The sequence below is a fragment of the Dasypus novemcinctus genome, chromosome 28 (assembly GCF_030445035.2).
Source record: "Dasypus novemcinctus isolate mDasNov1 chromosome 28, mDasNov1.1.hap2, whole genome shotgun sequence".
Classification (NCBI taxonomy): domain Eukaryota; kingdom Metazoa; phylum Chordata; class Mammalia; order Cingulata; family Dasypodidae; genus Dasypus; species Dasypus novemcinctus.
In genome coordinates this window covers 29604064-29631632 of record NC_080700.1, presented here as the reverse complement: position 1 = coordinate 29631632, position 27569 = coordinate 29604064, and the positions used below count along the sequence as shown (strand labels likewise).

The 27569-nt window shown below is 39.6% G+C and overlaps 1 protein-coding gene across 4 annotated transcripts in view; it reads right to left on the bottom strand.

Annotated features, from left to right (window-relative positions):
* KIF25 (kinesin family member 25) overlaps positions 1 to 27569 on the bottom strand; it is a 101382-nt gene that overhangs the window by 49394 nt on the left and 24419 nt on the right. For all 4 annotated transcript variants that reach the window (XM_012525512.3, XM_023589059.2, XM_023589060.2 and 1 more), the window contains 3 exons: positions 23127 to 23230; positions 12085 to 12173; positions 6590 to 6626 (listed from right to left, as the gene is read on the bottom strand). In XM_012525512.3, the coding sequence (XP_012380966.1) occupies positions 6590 to 6626; positions 12085 to 12173; positions 23127 to 23230 (230 nt within the window). The remainder of the gene's footprint in view (positions 1 to 6589; positions 6627 to 12084; positions 12174 to 23126; positions 23231 to 27569) is intronic.

The window sequence follows — 27569 nt, the reverse complement described above, 5'->3', positions numbered from 1 at the left end:
AAAATAAATCTTAAAGGAAAAAAGTGGGCAAGACTAAAATACAGTGTTTAGGGATGCACACTTAGGTGGTAAAACTATAAAGAAATAAAACCAAGAGAATACTATAAAAGCCAGGATGGTGGTTTCTTTTGAGGGAAGGGAGGCTATGGTGCTTGAGTATGGGCTAATAATAGAGGGGCTCCTGGGGTGGCGGGTAAAATTCTACTTCTTTATCTGGGTGGTGCTTTCAAGGATATTTGCCTTATAATAATTCATTAAGTTATGTACCAGTTTTTTGTAATTTTTGAATTGTGCTTTCGTTTACAATAGGAAGTTTAAAGGAAAAGAAAAATAAGGGACTGAATAAAGATGAATGAATGAATAAAATCCTGACAGTCACACAGGGATCAATGATGAAGGTATGTCATGAACCTAGGATTAAGAGGCGATTATTAAAGGGTAGAGTTTTTGTTTGTTTTGTTTATTATTATTACTGGAGTAAAGAAAACACCCTGATATTGATTGAGGTGATGAATACACATCTCTGTGGTTACACCAAATATGACTGTACACTTTGGACGGATTGTATGTTTTATGAATATGTATTAATGAAATTGATAAAAAAATAAAGATCAATTCGATTCCGTGCCCTTAACCTCTAAAGGGGAAAAAAATAAAAAAAGATATTGAGTTAACATTTGCATTTTATGTGCCGTACAAGTTATCCCTAACTCTTCACACTGACACTAAAATGTAGGCACAATTATTACTCCCATTCCACAGATGAGAAAAAGGAGTCTTAGTAAAGTTAGTGACATGTGTAAGGCCCCACAGTTACCTGTTCACAAGTCTCTCTTCTTGGCAAGAAGAGGAATCCCAGAGATGGTAGGTCTGTATCTTATTCATCTTCCTGTTCACACGATAGGCATTCAGTAAACACTTGACTGCAAACAGATATTTTCACATGGTTAAATGCTGTAATAGCATTGCAATGTGCTATGGAAGCTGGCGAACCATCAGAGGCAGGGTTCACCTCTGTGGAAGTATGTAAGTGTTAAGAGAGAAGCCTTCTCAGAGAGGACAACTGAAGTGGACTCAGGGAGATGGCAAGGAAAGATGTTCCAGAGAGAGAGCAGAATAGGCTAAAAGGCATGGAGGCATGATGGTGCGTGGCACCCTAAAGGAGGAATACTTCTAGAGTGTTAGTGAATTGCCTGCTCAAATCCTTAGCCCGTTTTTCAAATACGTTGTCTTATTAATGCATAGGGTTTTTCTATACGTGTTAGGAATATTAAACCTTTGGAAGGCCTAGTTTCTAATCTGGACTCTGTGTGCCCATGGCAATTGACTAAACTGCTCTGCATTTCGATTGCTACATCTGTGAACTCTCAGTTCTAAAACGCTATGATCTTGCAGTAGAGGGCAGTTAACAACTTCTAAAAAGTTCAGTGCTGCCCTTTTTGTTTGTTAATTCACCCCCTTAGAATTCACCCCCTTAGAAGATTCTTAGAAGAATCTTAGAAAAAGAAGATCTATTTCATTTACTGGTTCTCTTCAGAAATTGGATGACACGTCTGAATTTTCCAGCTTTTTCTTACCTCTTACCTCTCCAGCTAATACCTCCATGGTGTCTGGGCTGCGGCTGAAGTATTCCCTCTACATTCAAGATCTGGTTTTACATTCAGGACCTGGAAAGTGATACCTATTCTTTACCTACCCCAAATCTACCTTCTGCTCACTGTTGTCTTTCTTAGATTATAAGATAAAGACCACATGTATAGCACATGATACCAAGTGCCAAATGATACTTTATAAATTGTTTATGATGATTTAAGAACAGATACACTCTGGTGTGGCAGTAATGAAAACTAAGAAGGTTAATTCCAAGTGTGTCAGACATTGTACTAACGTGTTATACAATGAACTTGCCTTTTGAATGATCTCACTTGACATATTTGTATTGTGTTATATATACTGACTTACTACAAGGCTAATGAGGACACAAAGGGCAAGAGTTTTATTTCTTATTGGCATTCTTTAAAAAAGGAAGGAGCTGGAAGAAGAGATTACTGTTTTGGGGTGTTACACTAATAGATACTGTATAGCTAATGGTCTCTCTTATTTTCACAGCTGTGATGGTGATGAGAGCTGACCCTGGATTACACATTGATGTACTTGTAGATCTTCTTCCTGCATCACCTGAGATTGGAAATATGGACAGGGAGAATGAAATTCTCACATTGACATGTGCATATATGTCTGTAGTATAATGATTCTCCAAGATGGATGCTGGTACATTTCTAAGTGGCTGAAAGGGGACAAGATGCCAGCAAAAATCTGCTCACTGGCTTTGATGCCTGATTGTAGCTCGTCTAGCTCTGTCTCCGATCATCTCCTAAATATTTGCCTCTAAGGCTCCTGGCCCAACAAATGTTGGTAGGCTATGCTGTTCTTAAAGATCTTTGGGTAAGAAACAGATTTCTTTTGAACTAATATAACTCTTATTTTCTAACTCCGCTTAGAAAGGCCTATCTTGAGGAAGTAATTGTTTACACTGAAAATTGAAGGAAGAGTAAGGGTGAGCCAGGTGAAGAAAGAGGGGAAGAGAAAACTGGAGAGAGGAAAAAGGCAAAGTCACTGAGGTCGGAAAGAGCTTGTGTGATTCACGGACTGTGGAGCTGGAGGATCACGCATGAAGGGACAAGTGGGGTATATTAGTCAGCCAAAGGGGTGCTGATGCAAAATACCAGAAATCTCTTGGCTTTTATAAAGGGTATTTATTTGGGGTAGGAGCTTCCAGATACCAGGCCATAAAGGATAATTTACTTCTCTCACCAAAGTCTGTTTCCACATGTTGGGGCAAGATGGCTGCCGATATCTGCCAGGGTTCAGGCTTCCTGGGTTCCTCTCTTCCCAGGTCTTGCTCTCTCCGGATTCAGTTCTATTGTTTTCTCCATAAAGTCAGCTGTAGACTATCAGGCGAACAGCTTTCTCCCTCCCTGGGATTCCTGCCATGTCTAAGATTCCGTCTCTATTCCTCTGTGTTCTTCTCCTGGCTCAGGTCCTTTCTTCCCAGGGCTTTCTTCTCTTTCCTCTCTGTGCTTACTTCCTAGGGCTCCAGCCCAAGACTCCAGCATCAAACTCCAAATCAAAACTCCAATATGAAAATCTTCAACTCTCTTCTTTTGCCATGTCTTTTATCTGTGAGTTCCCACCCACCAAGGGGCAGGGTCTCAATACCCTACTGACGTGGCCCAATTGAAGCCCTAATCATAATTTAATCATGCCCAGGTGACCAGTTTACAAACATAATCCAACATCTATTTTTGGAATTCATAACTATATGAAACTGCTACATTGGGCAAGGATGGGGAGGTAGACAGAGGTCAGAGTCAGGGTTTTAGGTTGTTTTTTCTTAAATTCATTTGGATGCTACTGAAGAGTTTCAAGCTAGGGGTGATATGACCACAGCGTTTTTCTGCTTTGTTTTTGTTTTGTGGTATTGGGGCCAGGGATGGAACCTAGGACATTTTATATGGGAAGCTGGCACTCAACCACTGAGCCACATCAGCTCCCCTGAGTTGTTTTTTTCTGTGTCTGCTTGTTGTTTGTTTTTATTTTGTTGTTTTCAGGAGGTACCGGGAACCAAAGCCAGGACCTCCCATGTGGGAAGCAGGTGCTCAACTGCTTGAGCCACATCTGCTCCCCACAGTGCATTTTTAAAAGGCTCACTCTCTGGTTTCCAGTAAGATGGGAATTAATAAGATTCGTTAGGAGGCTATGGATTGGTCCAGGGAGAGGAACATGGCTTGGACTGTAATGGCAATGGCAATGGAGGAAAGAAGAAAGAGTCAAGAAATATTTTTGCTATAGAATCAACAGGGTTTGAGGAATGATTAAACAGGGCAGGTGGAGGGTCAAGGGTGACTCCTCAGTGTCTGACATTAGATACCAGGAATATGGAATTACCATTTCTTGAGTTGAGGGCATGGAGGTGGTGAGAAGACCTGAAGAGAAAATCAAGAATTCAGTTGAGGATGTTTATGTTTGAGATACATATGAGTCATTCCCAAATGTCTAATAGTTCTATGTGTGAATCTGAAACTCAGAAAGATGTCTGGGCTAGTGACAAAAATGTGGAAATTGTTAGTCTGCTTTACTCTATATGACAACTGCACCTTGTCCCAACAGGGTTTGGAACTTTCCTAAAGAATCAGATACAAAATATCCATGGTATGACTGCAATTTTGTCCTTTCAAAAAAAGCCACAGTGGATGATAGTGGATATCAGTAGTCTTAATTATGATAGTTCAACCCAAGAGAACCTGACTTAAGGAAGAGTAAGTAATTTGTCAAAGACCATAAAAAACCTGATGTCATTAAAACTGTCTTAGGCATGTCAACTCTATCAATTATTGTTAAGCATCTCTACAAGGATTCTTTTGACCTCTACTAAAATATTTAGATAAATGTTATTTGACCTATAGGCTGTTAGCTACTCAAAAACTCAAGTCAGTAACTGTCAAAGTGAATAGTATAAGAATGGATAATAGGGGAAAACATTGATGATCAAAGGCTGGTCAGCATGAACTTAATACAAATCTAGAAATCTGTTTTCATATTTGATTATCAAACAAGTGGATTTAAATTAAATGAAAAATACAAACACACAACTCTTAAGACAGTCACCAAGAAATAGGGTAGTAGCCAGATTCTCCAGCTGAGATTGATTTTATTTACAGATTGAGTCCAAAACTATTAAATGTTGAATTAGATTGCAAATTGAAATGAAATGCTGTGTTACACATCCAATACAAACTCAAACTCTCTTTAGACTTTTGGGAAAAAAAAACATAATATGGGAGCCAAGAATTAAAATGTCACAAAACTGATCATGTCTTCTCAGCAGATTTAATGATATGGAGTCCTTTAATAAAACCGATCTATCAAATTAAAAGGAAAACTTAGGTTCCGCTGACTTTGTAAATGTAATCCAAAATGCTCCCAATCAAAAGAAACTTGATCTTATTTTGAAGGATAGGATATGAAAAACTGCAAATCTCTGAATCTGAAGATTTAGTGGAATTTGAATAGGGGTTGGGGAGTCCTGTCAAGAAAACGAATGTAATTACAATGAATAATAATAAGTAATAATAATAATAATGATTCTTCACCATGTGCTGGACACCAGGCTTCAGGCTAAGGATGCATTTTACCCCTGAAAATTCCAGTATGTCAACCATTATGTTCACAGAACTGGAAAAATACTGAAAAGCCAATTATTCAACCATAAATACCCAATATTTTTACCTATAAAAGGAGGGGATTAATACGATGATCAGTAGGGTTTTTTCCAACTAAAATTCCTAATAATAAGTATTTAATGGGTCTTCTTTTGCTTGACTCAATAATACTGGTGCTTATGGTAATGTACAATGCATAAAATGAAAAACTGTTAAAAACAAAGAATATTCTAAGTGCTTGTTTCCAGAGACTGTGTTTTAGTTTGATAACAGCTGCTGGGAGTAATACACCAGAAATGGGTTGGCTTTTACAATGGGGGGTGTTTAGGTTAAAAGCTTACAGTTCTGAGGCCGTGAAAGTGTCCAAGGCAAGGCATCATCAGAGGCGCTTTCTCCCTGAGCTGCAGTGGTGACGACAGTCCATGCTGTCGCACATGGTGGCGTCAGCTTGTCTCTCCCTGCCCCTTCCGGCCCCACTGCCTTCAGCTTCTGGCTAAACGGGCTTCCTCTCAGCCTCTGGGTTCCCCTCTGTCTCTGCAGCTTTGTTTTGTATGTCTCTGTGGCCCTTTTTTTTAACCGGTGGCTTTTTAGTCCTCTGTTTTTATAGGACTCCAGTAAGAGGATTAAGACCCCTACCCACTCCCCACCCCGAGTCATGCCCCACTGAAATGATCCAATCAAAAGGAAAGTTCCTTAACTGAATCCACAGTAGGTTTACAGGCACAAGAATGAATTAGCTTTAAGAAGAGGATTTTCCGGGGTCCACAAAAGACTCAAACTGCCCCACTCTGTGAAATGATTTTTTAATACAGCTATAACAATTTTCTTGACTTCTACTTTAAAAAACAGAGCCATCGATCCATTAACTAAAACCACTTTGAAAAGAGTTGCTAAAATTTACAATATATAAATCTAGTAAGACTGATTCTGATGACACACTTTGTGAAAAAGTGAAAGTGACATTGGAAATTAACACAATATAAGATCATCTTCAAAACAGGCATGGTAATCCAGACAATGAGACTTTCATGTTAAATTCAAAATCATTCAATATTAAATATTCAGCATTTCATATTTTTAAAATTCTTTTTGTGATAATCACAATAAGCTATAATAAAGTACAAACCCAAAATATTTTTAAACTTTTATTTACAAAAAGGTGAATCTACTGCTTTAATAATTTCACATTCCAATAGAATTCATGGGACAAAAACAATATTTGTTAACTAAGAAAATATGAAATAAAAAAGGAAATAACTGATATTCAATCTCTGAATTAATATCAGTGGTAGAAATATCTGGGACATATATTGAGCTATCAAGTAGAAACCATCTCTCTAAATATAATTTGTTAAACTTTTACTCACATCATCTACTGCGTGTATCACTTTTTCACACAGGGAGCTGAGGAAATACAACATTGAAAGTATAGATCAGAATATAATTTCTTCCATATTCCTAATATTCATTCTAAGGACACTTATTTTTTTTCCTACATTATTTCTTTTTTTAAAAAATTTTATTTTATGGTCCTTTTATTTCCCTTGTCTTTGATTTTTCTTACCTTTTTATCCATTTCCCACCATCTTCTTGTAGCAATGTCTCTATTCTTTTCTACTCTTTTCCAAAAATCCACTCAATGTTCATTTTTGTCTTATCCTATCCTTTTGTTACTTTTCATATTTTTATTTTTTATTTTCATTTCTCTTTGATTTTCTCTTGAAATTTTTTCTCTTATATCTCTGTTCTTCATCTCATATTTTCATATTCCCTATTGTGTTAAATGGCAGTGACTCAACTATGTTTTGGTGATCTATAAACATATACTGAAATATCTCCTACATATATAGAATTGGTTTAGAAATGTGGTGGTAGAGAAGATAAATTATACTATGGCTTATGCCTTCAAGAACTTTAGTTTCTGGAAGCAATCATGAAGCCAAACAAACGCAACATGTTTTAAAACAAAATTTAAATGTGCATGAATAATATAGTAGCATAAACAAAAGTTTATAAAGCTCTTATGAAACTTTAAGAAAATGAATAACCTAGATAAGCACTGTCTAACAGAATTTTCAGTGCTGATGGAGATTTCTTTATTTGCAGTGTCCACTTCGGTAGCCGTAGCTACATGAGCACTTGAAGTGTGGCTAGTATAACTGAGAAACTAAATTTTAGATTTTATTTAATTCTAACTAATTTAAATTTATATAGGCACATATGGCTAGCAGCTAACATATTGGAGAGTGCAGGCCTAGATAAAGTTCAGGACAAAAACAATCAGAAAATTCCACTCAAAAAGCACATTCATGAAAACTTATTATATTTTAAGACTACTAACTACGATATTACACAGTTGGACTTAATGTACCATGATTTCAGGCCCTCTGACAGACAGGAATAGCTACCAGTCAAGAAAGTATAAGTACTACAGCTGGCAAATCAAAGTCTTAAAGCTTCGAAAAGAAAGAAAAAGTACAGGACTGATCAAGGACTTTCTAAAGCTTTTCTAAAATCACATGCTAAAGGGTATAATATAAACAGAGGTGAGACTTAAGCTAAGCATTTAAAGAAGTGTAAAGTCTGAAGAGAAAAAAGAGAAGACATCTAAGCAAAGTGACAGACGAAGGAATGCACATATTGTGTTCAATGCAAACCAATTGTTGAAATTTCCATAAAGCAGTGTAGAAGGGAACTGATGTAGTAGGAAATGGGGGAGGTAGTGGTCCATATGGGACACTTAGGCAAACTCCTAAGAGAAAGAAGTAAAAGTCACAATGAGGGAATAGATGTGGCTCAAGCAGTTGGGCACCCACCTCCCACATGGGAGGTCTTGGGTTCAGTTTCTGGTGCCTCCTAAAGAAGACAAACAAACAACAAGCAGACATCAAGCAAAAACAACAAGTAGACAATGAGTAAAAACAATGAGCAAGACAACAAAAAAACAACGAGAAGACAATGGGCAAACAATGAGCCAACAACAAGCAAAAAAAAAAACCAAAACAAGCAGGCAGCAGATGTGGCTCAAGCAGTTGGGCACCCACCTCCCACATAAGAGGTCCCATGTTTGGTTCCCAGTGCCTCCTAAAGAAAAAACAGACAGATAACAAGCAAAAAAATGAGTAGACAATGAGTGCAAACAATGAGCAAACAGATGAGAGATCCATCTTGGGGCGGGGGAGGAATAAAATAAAACTAAAATTAAAATAATAAAATAAAATAGAAAAAATGTCACAATCAGTACATTTTGGTTTTCAAGTAAACATTTGCATAAAGGAATTTCAGATAATTTTTATATTATCCATCAAAACCACCAAACCTTCTCTAAGTAAGAAAAATAAGTTGACTCAATAGTAATTAACTTCCTTCATCTCTGAGTAGGTCTTTGGAGTAGACAAAGAAGTATGCCCCACTTTTGATGTAATAACATTAAGAGAAAAGGACTGGTGAGAACTTGGCCCTGCTGTGATGGGCAAGAGCAGAGAGGCAGCTCACTAAAACAACTCTAAGTGCCTGGCAGGCCACAGCACTGCTACTGTGCATTTCTTGCCTATTCAGATATTTTGGCCCCATTCAAACCATCTTCCAGAGTGCCTGCTGGCAGTCCATTACTAGTAGAGCAGCTCATCCTAAAATCAAATATGAAAATATCCTGCTTTGGGACCAGGGGTAGGAAAACAGGGCATGGGAAATTTGTGCCACTTTTGTATTTTCTTCCTTTGTCTCTTACATACCAATAAATAGGCCTCAGGAAGTGGATGTGGCTCAAGCAATTGGGCTCCCATCTACCATACAGGAGGTCCAGGGTTCAATGCCCAGGGCCTCCTGGTGAAGGCAAGCTGGCCTGTGCGGCGAGCTGGCCTGCATGGAGTGCTGGCCTGTGTGGAGTGCTGGCACAGCAAGATGACGCAACAAAAAGAGATACAGAGAAGAGATAATAAGAGACACAGCAGACCAGGGAGCTGAGGTTGTGCAAGAGAATGATCACCTCTCTCCCATTCCAGAAGGTCCCAGAATCAGTTCCTGGAGCCACCTAAAGAGAATACAACAGACACAGCAAATGGACAGAGAGAGCAGACAACAGCGTGAGGAAAGAAAGAAATATAATAAATAAAAAATAGGCCTCACAGCATTTTCAGTGTCTGGAGCTCAAGGAGAGAAGTCTAGAAGAGAAGATTCATGATAGGCCAATTCTTCCCTCTCTAAAACCTCAAGGAAAATCTGAGAGAGTTTTTTATACTTGTCTTACAATTTTGGCTCAAAGGAGTAACGTAATGAAAGCAGCATCTTAAGAGAAGATGGAAATAAAATGAAGCACAGAAAGGCATGGGGCAAAACCAGATATAGAGACTAGATGAGAGGCATTTAATCTTCAAGTGAGACAACAAAGACTTGAGGGAGAAGAAAGCATCATGGCACAATATGGTCAAGGGAGGACACAACAAGGTTTAGAGTCACATGCAACAGATCACTGAAAGATGTCTTGATGGGTTTCCCCTAAGAAGAGAAGAATGGTACTACAACTGGCCAACTAGGCTTCTTTTGAAGGGAAGCCTTTAGAAAGATAGGATAGAAATGAGAGCACAACTCTGGAGATCGTAAGTTAGAAAGGATGATGCAAGCTTTAAATGACAGCATTCAACAGGAAGCTGGGGATGTTGAACTGGAGTTCACCTGGAAAGACAGATGGACAGAGAAACAAGGAGCTTACAGTTGAAGACAAGACAAATGTTGACTTTCTGAAATGACCCACAAGTGAGAAATGTGACGCCCAAACTGCAGGGGGATAAGAACACCACCTTAGGGAAATGTGCCAAAACAGAGAGCAGGGAAAGTAATTAGCACCAGAATCTGAGAAAAGGCATCCGGACATCCACGGGAGGAGAACCTGAATATTGAAGGGCCATGGGAGCTGAAGATGGAGACAGTTCGGAGTTGGTGAAGGTGACCAACAAGGACAAACACAACAAAGGAGTGGAGATCAAGAGAGAAGAGACCAATGAGTTTGGCAAGTAGGCGCTTGTGATGGACCTTTGAAAGGACGGTGTTAGCAGAGCTCTTCAGGAAGTTAAGGAGGAGCTGGTGAAGATGTAACAAAAACAGCTCAAGCACTTCTGGCATCTGAAGCAAGGGGCAAAAACAGGGCTGTGAGAAGAGGCCGCAGGGCCTCATGAACCTTCCTGTCCTCATTTTCCAGCCCTGTGCCTAGAAGCCGTAGGAAAGAGGCTGGCTGGAAGACGTCGGCTGGGAATGGCAGCCTCAGCTTCGGCACTGCTGAGCGGGGGACCAACCCGAGGTAGGTCAAAAGCCACAGCCCATGTCACATGGACGGGGAAGTAAGGAGTAAGGCAATGGTTCGGGAAGCAGGGTCTGTGCTCTCGTTTTCACTGCCCCTGCGTTTTCTCTATCTGGCCACAAAGCTGCTGACCACGGTGGACAGAAGGGCCGCCACTGAATAAGTGTCACCTGAGGCATTTTATAGAAACAAAGCGGGAGCTGAAGCCCATCAATTCTGCTACCATCACCACCAGCAGGATGTGGTTAGGTGAAGTCATTTTGTCTGTAGGATGGAAGTAGAGCTGAAGGCGCAGATAAGAAGACACGGACCAAACCAAAGGTGCCAAAATAGGTATGATGTTTTTTTAAAAATTGGAAGTGGCAAGAAAACGCTGAATGTTGCTTGTGTGCCATCCTTTTGGACTTTTAAACAGGCTTCTGAAATTAAAGGAGCCTCTGTGTTATTTCCATGCAAGGACCCATTTGTTTTTAGAGGTCTTACCTGGTAATTCAGTAGCTAAATGTCAAAAGATAAACAAAGGGGAAGCGGCTGTGGCTCAATCAGCTGGGCTCCCATCTACCATATGGGAGGCCCTGGGTTCACGTCCCGGCGCCTCCTTGTGAAGGCAGGCTGGCCCATGCACCACGGAGAGCTGACACAGCAAGATGGTGCAACAAAGGGAGACAAGCAGACACAGAAAAAACACACGCAGCGAATGGACACAGAGAACAGACAGCAAAAAAACCCAAACAAGCCGCAAGGTGGGGATAAATAAATAAATCTTAAAAAAAAAAAAAAAAAGACAAAGTAAAAAGTATGAAAGCAGTTGCTCCTCCTTTCCATGCCGAGGACACCAGAAATAGTGAGGCGAAGCTGTCCTCCCTCCGGCTCCCAGCTGAGCCAGGTCTCAGCCCACATGCCCTTCCACTCTGGAAGATGGTTTGAATGGGGTCAAAATATCTGAATAGGCAAGAAATGCACAGTGGCAGTGCTATGGCCTGCCCGTTCCCTGCAGCCGAGCTCTGGAGCAGCAGCAGCTCAGGCAGCTGTGGGAAGACCCCCGAGCACTGCTGCTGTGGCCTGCTCCATCCTGGAGGGGCTTTCAGGAATCAGCTGCCCCTGGCACAGAGCTGTCAGGGCACGCCATCGAGGGCACGGGGTTGAAGGCAAAGCCATTGGCTAGACAAAGGGAGGTGGGCAGGAAACGTCTTGAGCACGACCTATGGTTCTTACTGTGTGCGTCCACTCACCCCAAGTTAAAAGGGAGACGGGCTAAGGCCCTGGATTTTCAACACCATTTATGAGGATCCTAAAATGTTTTTTCCTCCAGGAGCCTCAGTCATTTTGACTTTCAAGTGCGTAACTCGTCAGGTCTTAGAATAAAGCTGTTGTAATGAAATAAGTAAGAGCACAACCTGAAATACTGAGCAAGGATAAAGATTCTAAAAGTAAACAAAGCATCAGAATCCTGTTTTTAGGAAGGGTCTCATTTATTTGTATACTCCGAAGATATGTACATAGATATTCCCATTTAGGCTTTGCTATGACATAAACCTACAGAAAACAGAAAACAGTGCAAATTACCTGTTCTGTAATACTGGATCATCCAATTCATTATCAAAAGGCAGCAGAGGACGGATCCGACAGTGAACTCTGATATTTCCTTTCAGCTCCTACAACAATAAAGAGCTTTTAACTCTAAAGACCAAAGCAAGATTGAGCCGCTTGCTATTTCCTTAAAGAATATTTACTAAGTAACAATTTCCCCAACATGCATTCATTACATTTACTACATACATTTTGAATCTTTAAAAAATCATTACAGACTATTAAGGGTTCAATATTTTTTTAAGCTTTTAAAATTCATACTTAACACATTTGTTCACTTGGCAATAAATATCAACCAAAATACTTTTTACTAGCATGCTGGGCTAATTCTTTTAAGGCATTTTAGGGGGAGTATCTGAAAATTCAATACCTTTACTCAATTATCCTGACCCCTCTAAAAAGTTCAGCTTCATAACAGCATGATGTGATATTTAGAGGAAAACAAAGAATAAGAATCGGTTATACCAAAGTATAATAATAAATCCACCACTTTCCTGGGTAGAGGAACGTGAATGCATGAATCTGAATTTTATGTTACTTTATGAGTAAAAGTCAAAATAGTGTATAGTTCAGACCTGTGGCTGACACTTGAAATTCTTTGTCAGGCTACGCTCAAATACCTCAAATGATGAAGAATTTACTACTCCTGTGTAACTTTCACTCCATACTACAAAATTCCTTCTGGTACTGTGCTGGAATATTTTACTCATTGGTTCTTTTATAATCTAAATCCTCTTCTACATGACATTTTTCAGAAACTTCAATGTGGCTGGTTTGTCCTCCAAATACTGCCCTTTCTACTCCCTTCTATCGGTTCTCACTGCTCATGACTGAGTCCTGTTGTTACCCTGAAATGTCTAAAACCATTCTAGTTTGTTTTTACCTCTCTTTAGGTATGCTACCTAGAATCTAGCAAATCTTCAAGTATGAGTGATGACACAGAACTGAATGAGAGTACTTCTCTCAATCCAGATATTCTACTTCTGCTACTGTAGCCTGACATGCCACTAGCCCACCCGGCAGCCACTTTAAACTACAGATGTATACTAATTTTGAGACTCTGAACTAAAATCATTTGTCACTGGCAATCATGTACCTTGTACTCAAGGAATTCTGAACCAATTTTAAGGGAACATTAGTTTCTCCACAGTCCCTCGGATTATGAAAGTATACTTGGGAATGCACGAGAACTTGAGCATATATGCAAAACTGACAGATGCTCACAGTATCTACAAAGTCACAACTCAAGAGTCTGTGGGAAAAGGGTTGGCACTGGCCAAGGGAAGACTGCATCACTTCACTTGGTAAAAGAGAGACAAATAGAGATGGTAGAATATAGACAAGAGAAAATTGGGAGAGAGCAGGTGAAAGGGTGATACAGGTAACCAAAAATGGTATTACATTGGTGGGATGATAACACCCACAGTAAGAGATGGTCATTTGATTACATTTATATCTGGGGATAAACAAAACGTACAAAAAGGTAGGAAGCAGCTACCAGTGGAAAGCCAGGGATGCAGGTCAGAGAGAAGCCTGGAGGGCAAAGAAGGAAATCACCCACAATGGAGTCTGTACTCTCAGCTTTTGTGGCAGACTGGCAAGAGGGTCCACTAGTAATAGGAAGAGTAGGAGTAATTATAAGTATTATAAATAACATGAAAAGTAGTGGTATGAATCTAAATAGTAAAAATAATAACAACGTTAATACCAACATATTCACTTCCACCTAAAATCTGATCTTCAATGGACTGAAAATCACAGTGCTGGTAGAATGGCTTCTTTCCATCCAGATCATATTGCAGCTCTAGCTCTACACAGCATGGATTATAGTTTATGTTGTAATTTACACTCTCCCAGGCCATTCAGTGGGTTATGGCAGGATATGCAATGTCCTGCATCCGTACCTGCAATATCATTCAGGACAACTCCAAGTCCCAAAAATGCCCCCATAGCACACCTTATTCCCTCTCCCTGCCCTCAGCAATTCCCACGGCCAGTGTCTCCACATCAGTGATATAATTTTTGACAAGCCTGTCAAACCCACCCAGCTCAGGCAGAACAGTCCATTCAACAAATGGTGCTGAGCCTGCCTCTTCTGTCACTTTTACTGAACCTGTGGTTGGCCTAGGGATGGTGCATACTCAGACCTGAATCTCTGGACTGCCCATGTGCCAGCTGGGCCCTGAGCCTCAGCAGAGTGGCGACTCCTACTCTCTGGTTTGTTGGTCTTACCCAGGTCAGCTACCAGGGAGGTGAAGATGGTCAACCACCACACCAGGGAATCAAGAGTGCCTACAACTGTAAGCAGAGGAATTGCATCCATCACCCATGTGGAAACTAGGCCCCCTCTTGATCTAGAGGCGGAGAGGACATCGCGATGCCAGGGACCACAGAATGAAGGAATAAAATATGGACTAGAGTGGACTTACGGATATTCTACTATAAAACTATTGTGACCAGTAATAAAAGAAATTTTAGCATTGAGGTGGAGAAAGTGGCCACAGTAGTTGCTGAGGGCAGGGAGAGGGAAGTAGAGATGCGATGTAGGGGTATTTTTGGGATTTTGAGTTGTTCCAAATAATATTTTAGGGTCAGATGCTGGACTTTACATATCCTGCCATAACCCACTGAATGTACTGGGGGACAGTGTGAACCACAGGGTAAACTATTATCTGTGTAGTGCAGCAGCGCCCCAAAATGTGTTCACCAAGTGCGATGAGTGTACCACAATGATGGGGGAGGTTGTTGGTGTGGGAGGAGTGGGATGGGGGTAGGGGTATACGGGAACCTCATATTTTTTAACGTAACTTTTTTTTTCTGATATAATTATCTTCAACAAAAAATACAATTTACAAAAATCATCTGATGAGGTGGGGGTGGGGAGTGGGTTATATGGGAACCTCTTATGTTTTTTGTTTTTTAACCTAACATTCCTTGTGATCTATTAACTTTAATTTAAAAAAACAGAAAAAAAATACTATGAAAAAAGGAAATTTCTCTAATGAATATAGATGAAAGGCAATACTTGCAATCCAGATCCAAAAGAATTATACATCACGATCAAGTGGGATTTATCCCTAGTATGCAAGGGTAGTAAAACACAAGAAAAGCAATTAGTCTAATAAACAGCATTAATAAACTGAAGAAGAAAAATCACATGATCATCTCAATTGACACAGAAAAGGCATTTGTCAAAATACAGCATCCTTTCTTGGAAATAATACTACAAAAGACACGACTAGAAGGAAACATTCGTAATATGATAAAAAAAAAAATGGTGCTGAGCCAATGGATATCCATAGCCAAAAGAAGGAAAGAGGACCCCTATATCATACCTTATACAAAATTACCTCAAAATGGATAAAAAAAAAAACTCCTAAATATAAAAGCAAGAACCATAAAGTTTCCAAAAGAAAATGTAAGAAAATACCTTCAAGTCCTGGTGGTAGGTGGTGGATTCTTAAAGGAGGTAAGAGGAAGACTGAGATGGACTACTGATGTTTAATGTACGTAGAGGTTTTGATTAACTTTAGTGTGAAAGTGTGGAAGTATATACAGTGGATGGTAACACATTATAGTGAGTAACAGCTGGTTTGTAAATGGGAATGCGGCTGAAAAGGGTAGTTTAGGGATGTAAATGCCAATTTTAAGAAAGCTAGAGAATAATCTAGGGTCTGAATAATACAGTAAACCCAGAGGTGGATGAGAACTGTGATCGATGGTACAGATGCAGGACTGTCCTTTAGGAGCTAGACCAGTTGTACATCACTATTGCAGGGAGGTGGGAACGTGGAGAAGCATGGGAAAGAATACAACTGGAGTGACCTATGGACTGAGGTGAAAGTTAGTGATATAATATTCAAGCATCTATGCCAAAAATATACTGTGTTGATGGTGGGGGAGTATAAAAAAGTGTGCCAAGTGTACAAGATGGACCATGGTTGGTGGTGGTAGTCTGATGACACTGTCTCATAATCTGTAAATAATGTTCTACCACGGTGTGGTGTGTTGACGGAGGGGTGTTGTATGGGAATTCTGCACATGTGCATGATTGTTTCATGTTTACAAATTCTGTCATAAAATGTATGTAAAAAATAATAATGGGGTGGGTTGGGGGGAAAACACACCAAATATAAGATTGGGACTATAGTTAGTAGTGGGATTTTGACAATATTCTTTCATAATTTATAACAAATGTCTCACAACAATGCAAGGTATGGTGGTGTGTTGATGTATGGGACCCCTATATATGTTATGCACGTTTGCTTTGTAAGTTCACAAATTTTACTATACACTTATTGTTTATGTATGTTTATGTATAAATGATATAATAATAATAGGGTGGGTTGGGGGAAAATACTTTGGTTAGTAGTAATATTTTGAAGCTACTCTTTAATCATTAGTTGAAAATATTTCACAACAATGCAAGGCATTGGTGGTGCAGTAAGGTATGTATAATGTTATGTATTTTTATTTTGTAAGTTCACAACTATTACTATACACTTATTGTTTATGTATGTTTATGTATGTGTCATATGCTTTAATAAATATGTAAAAATTGGAAAAAAATTCTGATTTTAGCTTGTCAGCATGACACTGTTTTGCTATCACTACATTCTTAAGCATTTTTTTTATAGTCAATTTTAATGATACATATTGTTTATGTATGTTCACATATGAATGATATACTTCAATAAAATAAAATACAAACAGAAAAAAATTCCATGGAAAGGTACCAGACAGTGAACCCTCCATTAAACCATGGACTATAGTTAATAGTACAATTATAAAATATCTTTCATCAATTGTAACAAATGTACTACACCAATGCAAAGTGTTAATAATAAGGTGGTATATGGGAACCCTGTATTATAGGCCTGATTTTTCAGTAAAGCCACAACTTCTCTAATAAAAAAAAACTGTGTTTCTATACACTATCAATGAACAATCCAACGAGAAAATTTTAAAAAACTATTCCATTTACATTATTATCTAAAATAATAAATATCTAGGAATAAATTTAAGTAAGGATTTTAAAGCCTTGTACACTGAAAGCTCCAAAATACTTCTGAAAGAAATTAAAGAAGGCCTAAACAAATAGCAAGGCATCCCATGCTCATGGATTGAAAACCTTAGTGTTATTAAGATGTCAATGCTACCCACTGCAATCTACAGATTCAATGCAATTCTGACTAAAATTCCAGCAGTCTTTTTTTTGGCAGAAATGGAAAACCCAATTTTCAAATTCATATGGAAGAGAGCAAGGGATTCCAAAGAGCCAAAAAAGTTTTGAAAAAGATTAGAGGACTCACACTTCCTGATTTCAAAACATACTACAAAGCTACAAGAATCAAAGCAGCATCATTTCGGGACTTGGAGTTGTACTGAATGATACTGCAGGGACAGATGTAGATATTACATATTCTGCCATAACCCACTGAATGGACTGGGAGAGAGTATAAACTACAGTGCAAACTATAATCCATGGTGTGTAGCAGTGTTCCAAAATGTATTCATCAAATGCAATGAATGTGCCACACTAATGAAAGAAGTTGTTGATGTGGGAGGAGTGGGGTGTGCGGGGTTTGGGAGTATATTAGAACTTCATATTTTTTAATGTAACATTTTGTGTGGTCTATGTATTAAAAAAAAAGATAATAAAAAAAAACAGTGTAGTAATGACATAAAGGATAGACAAATAGGCCAACAGAATAGCACCGAAAGTTCAGAAATAGACCAACACCTTTATGACCAATTCATTTTTTATAAGGGTGCCAGGTATATGCAAGGGGAAAACAATTGTCTCTTCAACAAATGATGCTGGGAAAACTGGATATTTACATGTAAAAGAATGAAATTGAATCCCTACCTCAAATCATATACAAAATTAACTACAAATGGAATCAAGGACCTAAATATAACATAGGGGCAAATCTTCATGACTTAGGATTCAGGAAAGCATTCTTACATATGACATCAAAAGCAAGAGCCACAAAAGAAACAATAAATAAGCTGTGATTCATCAAAATTAAAAACTTTAGTGCATTGAAGGACAAAATAAAAAAGACACCCTTCAGAATGGGAGAAAATAGTTGCAAACCATGCATCTGATGTCATTTTTTTAAAAAGATTTATTTCTCCCCGCCCCCTCATTGTTTGCACTTGCTGTGTGTTTGTTGTATGCTCATCGTCCTTTTAGGAGGCACCAGGAACTGAACCTGGGGTCTCCCATGCAGAAGGGAGGTGCCTAATGGCTTGAGACACCTTTGTTTCCTCCTTTTATTGTGTCTCATTATGTCTCATTATATCCTCCTTGTGTCTCTTGCTGTGTCATCTTGTTGCATCAGCTCACCATGCCAGCCTTCTGTCTTGCTTGTCTTCTTTAAGAGGCACCAGGAACCAAAACTAGGACCTCCAATATGATAGACGGAAGCTCAGTCTCACTTGAGCCACATATGCTTCCCTCTGATAATACCTTTTAAAATATATATATATGTATTTTATTAATTTTAAAAAGATATATAGATGAGTTAAATGTTATATAAAAATATATAGAGGATTCCCATATGCCCCACTACCCACACCTCCCACTTTTCGCACATTAACAACTTCTTTCATTAGTGTGGTACATTCCTTGCAATTGATGAACACATTTTGGAGCATTGCCACACAGCATGCAATTATAGTTTACATTGTAGTTTACACTCTCTCCCACTCCATTCTGTAGGTTATGGCAGGATATATATAATGTCCTGCATCTGTCCCTGCAATATCATTCAGGACAATTCCAAGTCCCAAAAATGCACCCATATCATACCTCTTTTTCCCTCCCCCTTCCTACAGCATTTCCAGTGGCCACAGTCTCCACATCAATGATATAATTTCTTCCATTGCCAGAATCACAGTAAGTCTATAGTAGAATACCACTAAGTCCACTCTAGTCCATATTTTCTTCCTCTATCCTGAGGATTCTGGGATGGTAATGCCTATTCCATCTCTAATTGAGAGGGGGCTTCGATCCCATATGGCTAATGGGTGGGACTCTCTTGCTTGCAGCTGTACTCTCTCAGTCCAGAATTTATAAAGAGCTGTTACAACTCATCAACAAAGACAAGCCAATTAAAAAATGGGCAGAGGAGTGGTTGTGGCTAAAGCAGTTGAGCACCCACCTCCTACATGGGATGTCCCAGGTTTGGTTCCCAGTGCCTCCTAAAGAAGAGAAACAAACAACGAGCAGACATAGAGCAAAAACAATGAGCAGGCAATGAGCAAAAACAGTGAGCAGTCAACAAGCAAAAACAATGAGCCTGACTATGAGCTAAAAAAACAAACAAGCAAGGAGTGGATGTGGCTCAAGCAGTTGAGTATCCGCCTCCCACACAAGAGGTCCCAGGTTAGGTTCCACACATTTTTCCAAAGAAGATATACAAATTATCAATAAGCATATGAAAAGATGCTCAATATCATTACCCATTAAGGACAATGCAAAGCAAAACCACAATGAGATGGCACTTCATACCCACAAGGACAGTTATATTTTTTAAAATTAATTTACTGAAGTGTATCACTCATACATAAACATACATAAACAATAAGTGTATACTAATAGTTGTAAACTTATAAAACAAACAAATATAACATCATACAGGACTCTCATAACTCACCCTACCACCAATACCTTGCATTGTTGTTAAACCTTTGCAACTAACGATTAAAGAGTATTGTCAAAATATTAATATCAAATAAATTATTTTCCCCCAACCCACCCTATTATTATTATCTTTATATCATTTATATATGAACATACATAAACAGTAAGTGTATAGTAAAAGTTGTGAACTTACAAAGCAAATATGCATAACATCATACAGGGGTCTCACACATCAACCCAACACCACCACCTTGCATTGTTGTGAGACATTTCTTACAAATTATGAAAGAATATTATCAAAATCTTACTACTAATTACAGTCCTTATCTTACGTTGGTGTGTTTTCCCCCCAACCCACTCTATTATTATTTTTAAAATATATTTTTTATGACAGAAGTTGTAAATTTGTAAAACAATCATGCACATGATTATGTAGAATCCCCAACACCCCTCTATCAACACACCACAATGTGGTGGAACATTTGTTACAGATAAGATAATATCATCTGATTGTTACCATGTCCATAGTGTACATTTGATTCACATTTTCCACACTGCCCCACTATCAACACAGTACATCTTTGGCATAGATGCAGGAATATTACATTATTACTGCTAACCAGTCTATAGGTCACTCCAGCTGTATTTTTCCCATGCTTCTCCACATTTCCAACACCCTGCAGTAGTGATGTGCATTTGCTCTAGCTCACAAAGGACACTCTTGCATCTGTACCATCAACCACAATTCCCATCCACCTTTTGGTTTACTGTGCTGTTCAGTTTCTAGATTATTCTCTAGCATTCTGTCAATTGGCATTTATATACCTAGACTACCATTTTCAGGCACATCCCCATTTATAAACTAGCTGTTACTCACTATTTGTTACCACCCACTTTATACATTTCCAGACTTTTACAGTAAAGCTAATTAAAACTGCTATATACTTTAAACACCAGTAGTCCACTCAGTCCTTCTCTTATCTCTTTTAAGAATCCACCATCTACCACCAGATCTTAAAGATATTTTCCTACGATTTCTTCATATTTTATTTCCCCACTCTTCTGACACTTTTAGTTACTTTTATTGCTATAATATTGCTTTCATGCGACTTCTAAAAAATAGCAAATTCTCAGAGACAGAAAGTAGATTAGAGGTTACCAGTGGATGGGAGGAGAGGTTGTTTGGTCGTTTTTTCAAATGATTGGATGAAAAACAGATAGTCTACCATCACTAATATTAATGCGACTTAATGTCTGACAAAAAATGAGAATATTTTTATTCTCATAAACTCCTGCAGGTCTCCAGTGATTAGTGCTCTTACTTTTAGATTTTCATAAACCATTCTTTTAATAATGTGGAATAATTAAAAAATCTTGCCCTAGATGTATGGCAAGTTTATTCATCCATTTGTGAAAAACAGCTCCTTCAACTTTTTTTTTTAAAGTTACCATTCAAGGTAACTTTATTTTTTTAAAAGATTTATTTATTTATTTCCCCCTTCCCTTCCTCCCACCCTGCTGTTTTTGCTGCCTGTGTTGTCTTCTCTTCTCATTTTCTCTCCTCTATGATTCACTAGGATTCGATCCTGGGGACCCCTAATGGGGAGAGTGGTTCCCTGTCAATTGCGCCACCTCAGTTCCTGGTTTCCGCTGCGCTTCACCTTAACTCTCCCCATCTCTCTTTTGATGTGCCATCATCTTGCTGCGTGACACACTTGCGTGAGGCACTGGTTCACCATGCGGGCACTGGCTCACCACGTGGGCACTTGGGCGGGCACTGGCTTGCCGCACAGGCACACTTTCTCTTCTTTTTTCACCAGGAGGCCCCAGAGATCGAACCCAGGTCCTCCCATATGGTAGGCGGAAGCTCTATCACTTGAGCCCCATCCACTTCCCTCCTACTTTTCAATGAGGTATTTACAGTCTCTTCAGGCTCCTCTGGGCTCTGATTCCACAGAAGCGGAGATGAGCAGTCTTGTTTGCAGGTTCTCTAGAGTCCTTGGAGTATAGTTCACCTAGTCCAGGAGACTTGAACCTAACTTAAAATACTTAGAATCTTCCACAATTTATTATTCTATGTTAGACTTAGTTCCATCTCTGGAAGTTTCCTTCTGCCTTTTCAGACTGCTGATAACAATAGCTACAATTTATTGCGCTTTTACTGAAGTGCTGAGCACTTCATCAACATCTCACTTTGTCTTTATAGTAATCCGGAGAGCTACTGCTAATGTGAGGAGTGAACAAGAAAACGTGCACAAAATGCTTAGAAAAGTACCTGGAACACAGTAAGCGCTCAAGCAATATTATTCTTATACCAATGTTTGGAGTAATGAATCATAAATTGATGGCCTATGTAATAAAACTGGAATTACCCTTAGATGTCTCTAAAGCTAACAGAACTTTGCAGCATAGGGAAGGGAAAGAATCTTCTCTGGAAATTAAGTTTCTTAGGCTACAGGTAACTCAAATTTAGAGAGGTTGGCCAAAGTACAAGAAATAATAATCAAGCCTCACAGAGGCAATGTTCAAGAAATAAATCATCAAACCTGGCATATTAATGTTGGTAAATAAAAACCTGACTCTTAACTTAGGGAATTCTCAGATCACATACCTTTCAAGAAAATCAATAAACAATATCTTTAGAATCTTTTTAATGGGCCTGAAGAAAATTTTTAGAAGTGCTGACAAGGAAGGAATGATCACAGTCCTTCCCCACCAACTGGAAGCCTAACGGGCATCTCAGACTTAACCACTACAAGAAAGAATCCTCGTCTTATCTGCCTGCAGCCTCCTCCATCTCTGTGCGCCATTCACGCTCAATGCCTCTTCCTTTTCCTCACACCTCAGCAAGTCCTGTCAAGTGTTTACCTCAGTGTTGAGTGCCGGCCCTCATCACTCTGTACCACCTTCACAGCTACCAGCTGGGTCCAGGCCACCATCACCTGCCAGGACTGTGGCAAAGGCCCTTCTGACCTGTTCTTGTCTCCTGTCAATCTTTCACACAGCAGATAGAGCCACCTTTAAAAACCTACGTCAGCTCATGCCATTCCTTCTCAAAGCCCTCCAATGGCTCTGCATCACCTTTGGAATAAAATGTGTGGTCCCAGCCTAAGGGTTTTTGCATTACCTGGTCCCTTGTCCACCTCTCTGGGATGAGCTCTACTCTTTTCCTCTCTCTGCTTTCTAGCCATACTCACCTTCTGCCTGTTCTCTCCCTATGAGCACCTCTGAGCATTTTTGCACTTGCTGTAGAACATTATCTAAGTCTCTACTCAATGTCACCTCTTTTGAGAGATCTTCCTTGGCCACCTCTTTTTCTGAACCATGAAATTAGAAAACTGGTAAGTTGACAATTAGTGATGCTTACCACCAAACTATTGTGGAGTAGTTTTCTCTTCTGTTTTTCAATTTGATATTGCTCGTTTATTTCCTGTAAGGACTGCTCAAGAAGAACTGCTCTTGACTGATATGCTGAAAGAACAAGTTTACTCAGTCAAAAGGAGATTTTTACCAGGAGAGATGAGCCATGTAAACAAGCAAACCAAACTACTTTCTTTCAGGATAGGAGAAATGAAAGAAAAACAATAGTTAACCATGTTGATTTTGTGAGACTGTGCTGTAGATTACTGACTATTTTATGGCTAGGTATACCATTTCCACAGTAACTTAGAATGGATAAAAAGTCCATTCAGGAATCTTGGCTCCACAATCATCTTGTGAAATGTAACCCATTCAGTGTAGACTGTCAAATAATTTGCTTGGCAGCCACACAGGTCTACTGCCAAAAGTATCTGGAGCTCCCAAATGAGAGACAGACCAGTGTGGAAAGAGCCCTAAACACAGAGGAAGTAAACCAGGGTTTGACTTCTGAGTCTATCAATTATTAGTTGCAACCTTGGGCCTCCATTGCCATACCTGTAAAATAAGAGTAATAATAACTATTTTGCAATGATGAAGTGAGGATTTGTTGAGATTATACACAAGAAGCAAAAGTGCCTGCGCTCTTAACAAGAGAACACCCAGATTAGTAGTCTTTATTGTTGCAACGTGACATGTATGATGTCTTGTCATTAATGAACAATCAGGCTGGACCCTCCAGAGTAAAGCTGGGTAGCAACAGCTGCAGTTAGTGATTCAGCTAGTTACTAAATCTTCATGTAGTTCAATTTTTCCTTAGGAAAATTAATCATAGTTATATTCCTTGCTTTTCCTCTGGAAATTTCTATTAAACACTAGCAGTGAGATTATTTATGAGCCCCCAAAAAGAGAAGGACTATGTTTGTAAACTGGTCTGTTCCTTGGGGTGTGATATCCTTTGAATACATTAGATTCAGCTGACACGTCTTGAATTACCCGTTAAGATTAGGGCTTTGATTCGACCACATCAGAAGGGTGTGACTCGGGGTTGAGTCCCGTCCCTGCCCCCTTGACAGGCTGATATAAATGGACACTCACTTAAGAAGACATACCAGAAGAAAGAGAGCTCCGTAGACATGGAAGAGGAGAGACCTTAGTCATTTTTTGATCACGCGACTGGGAGAGAAATGAGCCACTCACCTGATAGTATGCAGCCGATTCAGGAAGCCCTGAGAGACAAGCCCTATGTCAGCCTACAGCTGAGATCAGAAGAAGCTGGGCCCACAGAGCCTTAAGAGGAAAAAGGCAGGAGAGACCAGGCAGAGATGGCCCGCCATCTTGCTTCAGCACGTGGCCACTGATTTTGGGGAGAAAGCAGCCTTGAGTTGGACTCTTTAGGCCCTTGTAACTATAAGCTTTTACCCCCAATAAATACCCTTTATAAAAGCCAAAATTTTTTCTGGTACTTTGCATCAGCATCCATTTGGCTAATATAAACACCTTGCCTTTTCAAAATCCAGGTATATTCTTTTAAATAAAAGAACACAACAGTCCCTTTTCCCGGAACAAGCAACTTATATGATCACACACACGTGACGCACACACGAATGTGCATACATAAAAACAACAGCAGTCAGACCATCTCAGATCCTTTGAGGAGCTGTGTAAGCTCTTGTACTGAGGAGACAAAAATGGGAGCCTAGGTTACTCAAGTTATGGCAAATAAAGCATCTCTCAGCCTAACTGAAAAACAGTATGATTTAAAAGGTTTTCACAGGTATATCTGAAACAACAGTAAAATGAACAATTTACTATGTTCTAGCTTCATAATTTGTTTTGTAGTGTTGATATAATGGACATTAGAGAAAAGCAGTTTTAATTAAATTTATATGGTGATATTCATGGGAAGAGTTTACAATACTATAAACTGTAGAGCTAAAGGAACTTCTTCCATGGATTTTCATTAGAGTAGTTTAAGATAATAAATTTGCAATAATTAAATAATGAAGAAACTGTTGTGGAGTTCTTTGAAATAAAGAAAGAATTGAGTAATAAAATAAAAAATATCACCTGATATTAAGAAAAATATGACAAAGAAAGCTCAACATGGAAAGAGTTTCAAGTTCAGCGGAAGACATCAAGACAAAGGAAGAATTCCTTAGGTAAGAAAACATTAAAATGGGGAGTGGGTGTAGCTCAGTAGCTCAGCGCCTGTTTCCCATGTATGAGGTCCTGGGTTCATTCATCAGTACCTCTTTAAAAAGAATTTTTTTTAATAAAGAAAGCATTGAAAAAAAATCTCCCTTGGCGTGCTACAGGTAGTGGGAAGCAGTCAACAATTGGCAAACACAGGGTCCTTAATAATAAATGTTAATAAGTTGCGAGATAGTTACTAACTGGACATTTATAGGCACACATTATTTTATTGTGCTTTATAGATACTGCGTTTTTTACAAATTGAAGGTTTGTGGCAACCTTGCATTGAGCAAGTTTACGTGCACCATTTGTTCAACAGCATGTGCCCACTGCATGTCTGTGTGTCACATTTTGATAATTCTCGCAACATTTCAGAGTTTTCCCTTATTGTTATATCTGTTATGGTGAACTGTGATCTTCAATGTTACTACTGTCATTGTTTTGGGGTGCCATGAACCATGTCCATACACGACGATGGTGAACTTAATCAATAAATGCTGTGTGTGCTGGGTCTGCTCCAGTGACCCACCATTTTTTTGTTTCTCTCCCTCTCCTTGGGCCTCTCTAGTTACCAAGACACAATATTGAAATTAGGCCAGTTAATAACCTTACAATGGCGTCTAAATGTTCAAGTGAAAGGATACGTCATGCATTTCTCACTTTAAGTCAAAAGCTAGAAATGATTAAGCTTAGTGAGGAAGGCCAGTCATAAGCTCAGACAGGCAGAAAGCTAAGCCTCTAGCACCAAATAGTTGGCCAAATTGTGAATGCAAATGAAAAGTTCTTTAAGGAAATTGAAAGTTCTGCTCCAGTCAACACACAAATGATAAGAAAGTGAAACAGTTTTACTGCTGGTAAGGTGAAAGTTTGAGTGGTCTCCATAGAAGTTCAAACCAGCCACAGCATTCCCTTAAGCCAAAGCAAGGTTGGGGATCATGAGGTTTAAGGAAAGAAATCATCTCCACAATTCACAAGGTGAAGCAGAAGGTGCTGTTGCAGAGGCTGTAGCAAGTCATCCTCAGATCTAGATAACTGATGAAGGTGGCAAGATTAAACAACAGATTTTCAATGCAGACAAAACAGCCTTCTACTGGGAAAAGCTGAGACCTAGGAGTTTAGTAGCTAGAGAGAAGTCAATGCCAGTCTTCAAAGCTTCAAAGGATGGACTGACTCTCCTGTTAGGGGCCAGTGCAGCTGGTGACTTCCAGTTGAAGCCAAAGCTCAATTAAAATTCCAAAAATCCTAGGGTCTTTAAGAATTACTCTAATTCTACTCTGCTTATGGTCTGTGAATGGAACAGTAAAGCCAGGATGAGAGCAATCTGTTTACAACATGGTTTACTGAATGTTTTAAGTCCACTGTTGATACCTACTGCTCAGAAAAAAAGATTTCTTTCAAATATAACTGCTCACTGACAATGCACCTGGACACCCAAGGGCTCTGATGGAGATGTACTTGAGATGAATGTGGTTTTCTGCAAAACATGGATCAAGAAGTCATTTTGACTTTCAAGTCTTCTTATATAAGAAATATATTTGGGAAATAGATGTGGCTCAACCAATTGGGATCCTGTCTACCATATAAGAGGTCCAGGGTTTGATGCCTTGGCCTCCTAGTGAGGGCAAGCTGGCCCACATGGCGAGATGGCCCATGGTGGAGTGCCACCCATGGTGGAATGCCACTGCGCCGGAGTGCCCCCCTGCATGGGAATGCCACCCAGTGTGGGAAAGCTGCCCTGTGCAGGAGTACTGGACACCGCCAAGAGCTGGCGTAGCAAGACGATGTAACAAGAGACAGAGGAGAGAGAATAAAAAGATGGAGCAGAACAGGGAGTTGAGGGGGCATAAGAGAGTAATTGCCTCTCTCCCACTCCAGAAGATCTAAGGATCAGTTCCTAGAGCCACCTAATGAGAATACAAGCAGACACAGAAAAATACCCAGCTAATGGACACAGAGAGCAGACAACTGGGGGAATGGGGGAGAGGGGGTAGAATAAATAAAATAAATCTTTAAGAAAAAAGAAAAGTGCGGTCACCCCTTGGGCTGAAGTGTGGTTTGCTGGCCTGGCAGGGGAGCGGCCGCGGTAGGCCTAATTCCAAGCCGCTGCCCCATAATAGGGTGGCTGGTCGGACTCACTGCCACCCCTGAAGGGAGCTCGGCATGGGCGCAGAGTGCCCTCGGGTCTCCCCTTCTCGGCAGCCATGCTTCCACGGCCGCCCCTCCTCCCGGATAGCGACACACGATGCCTTATGAGGCA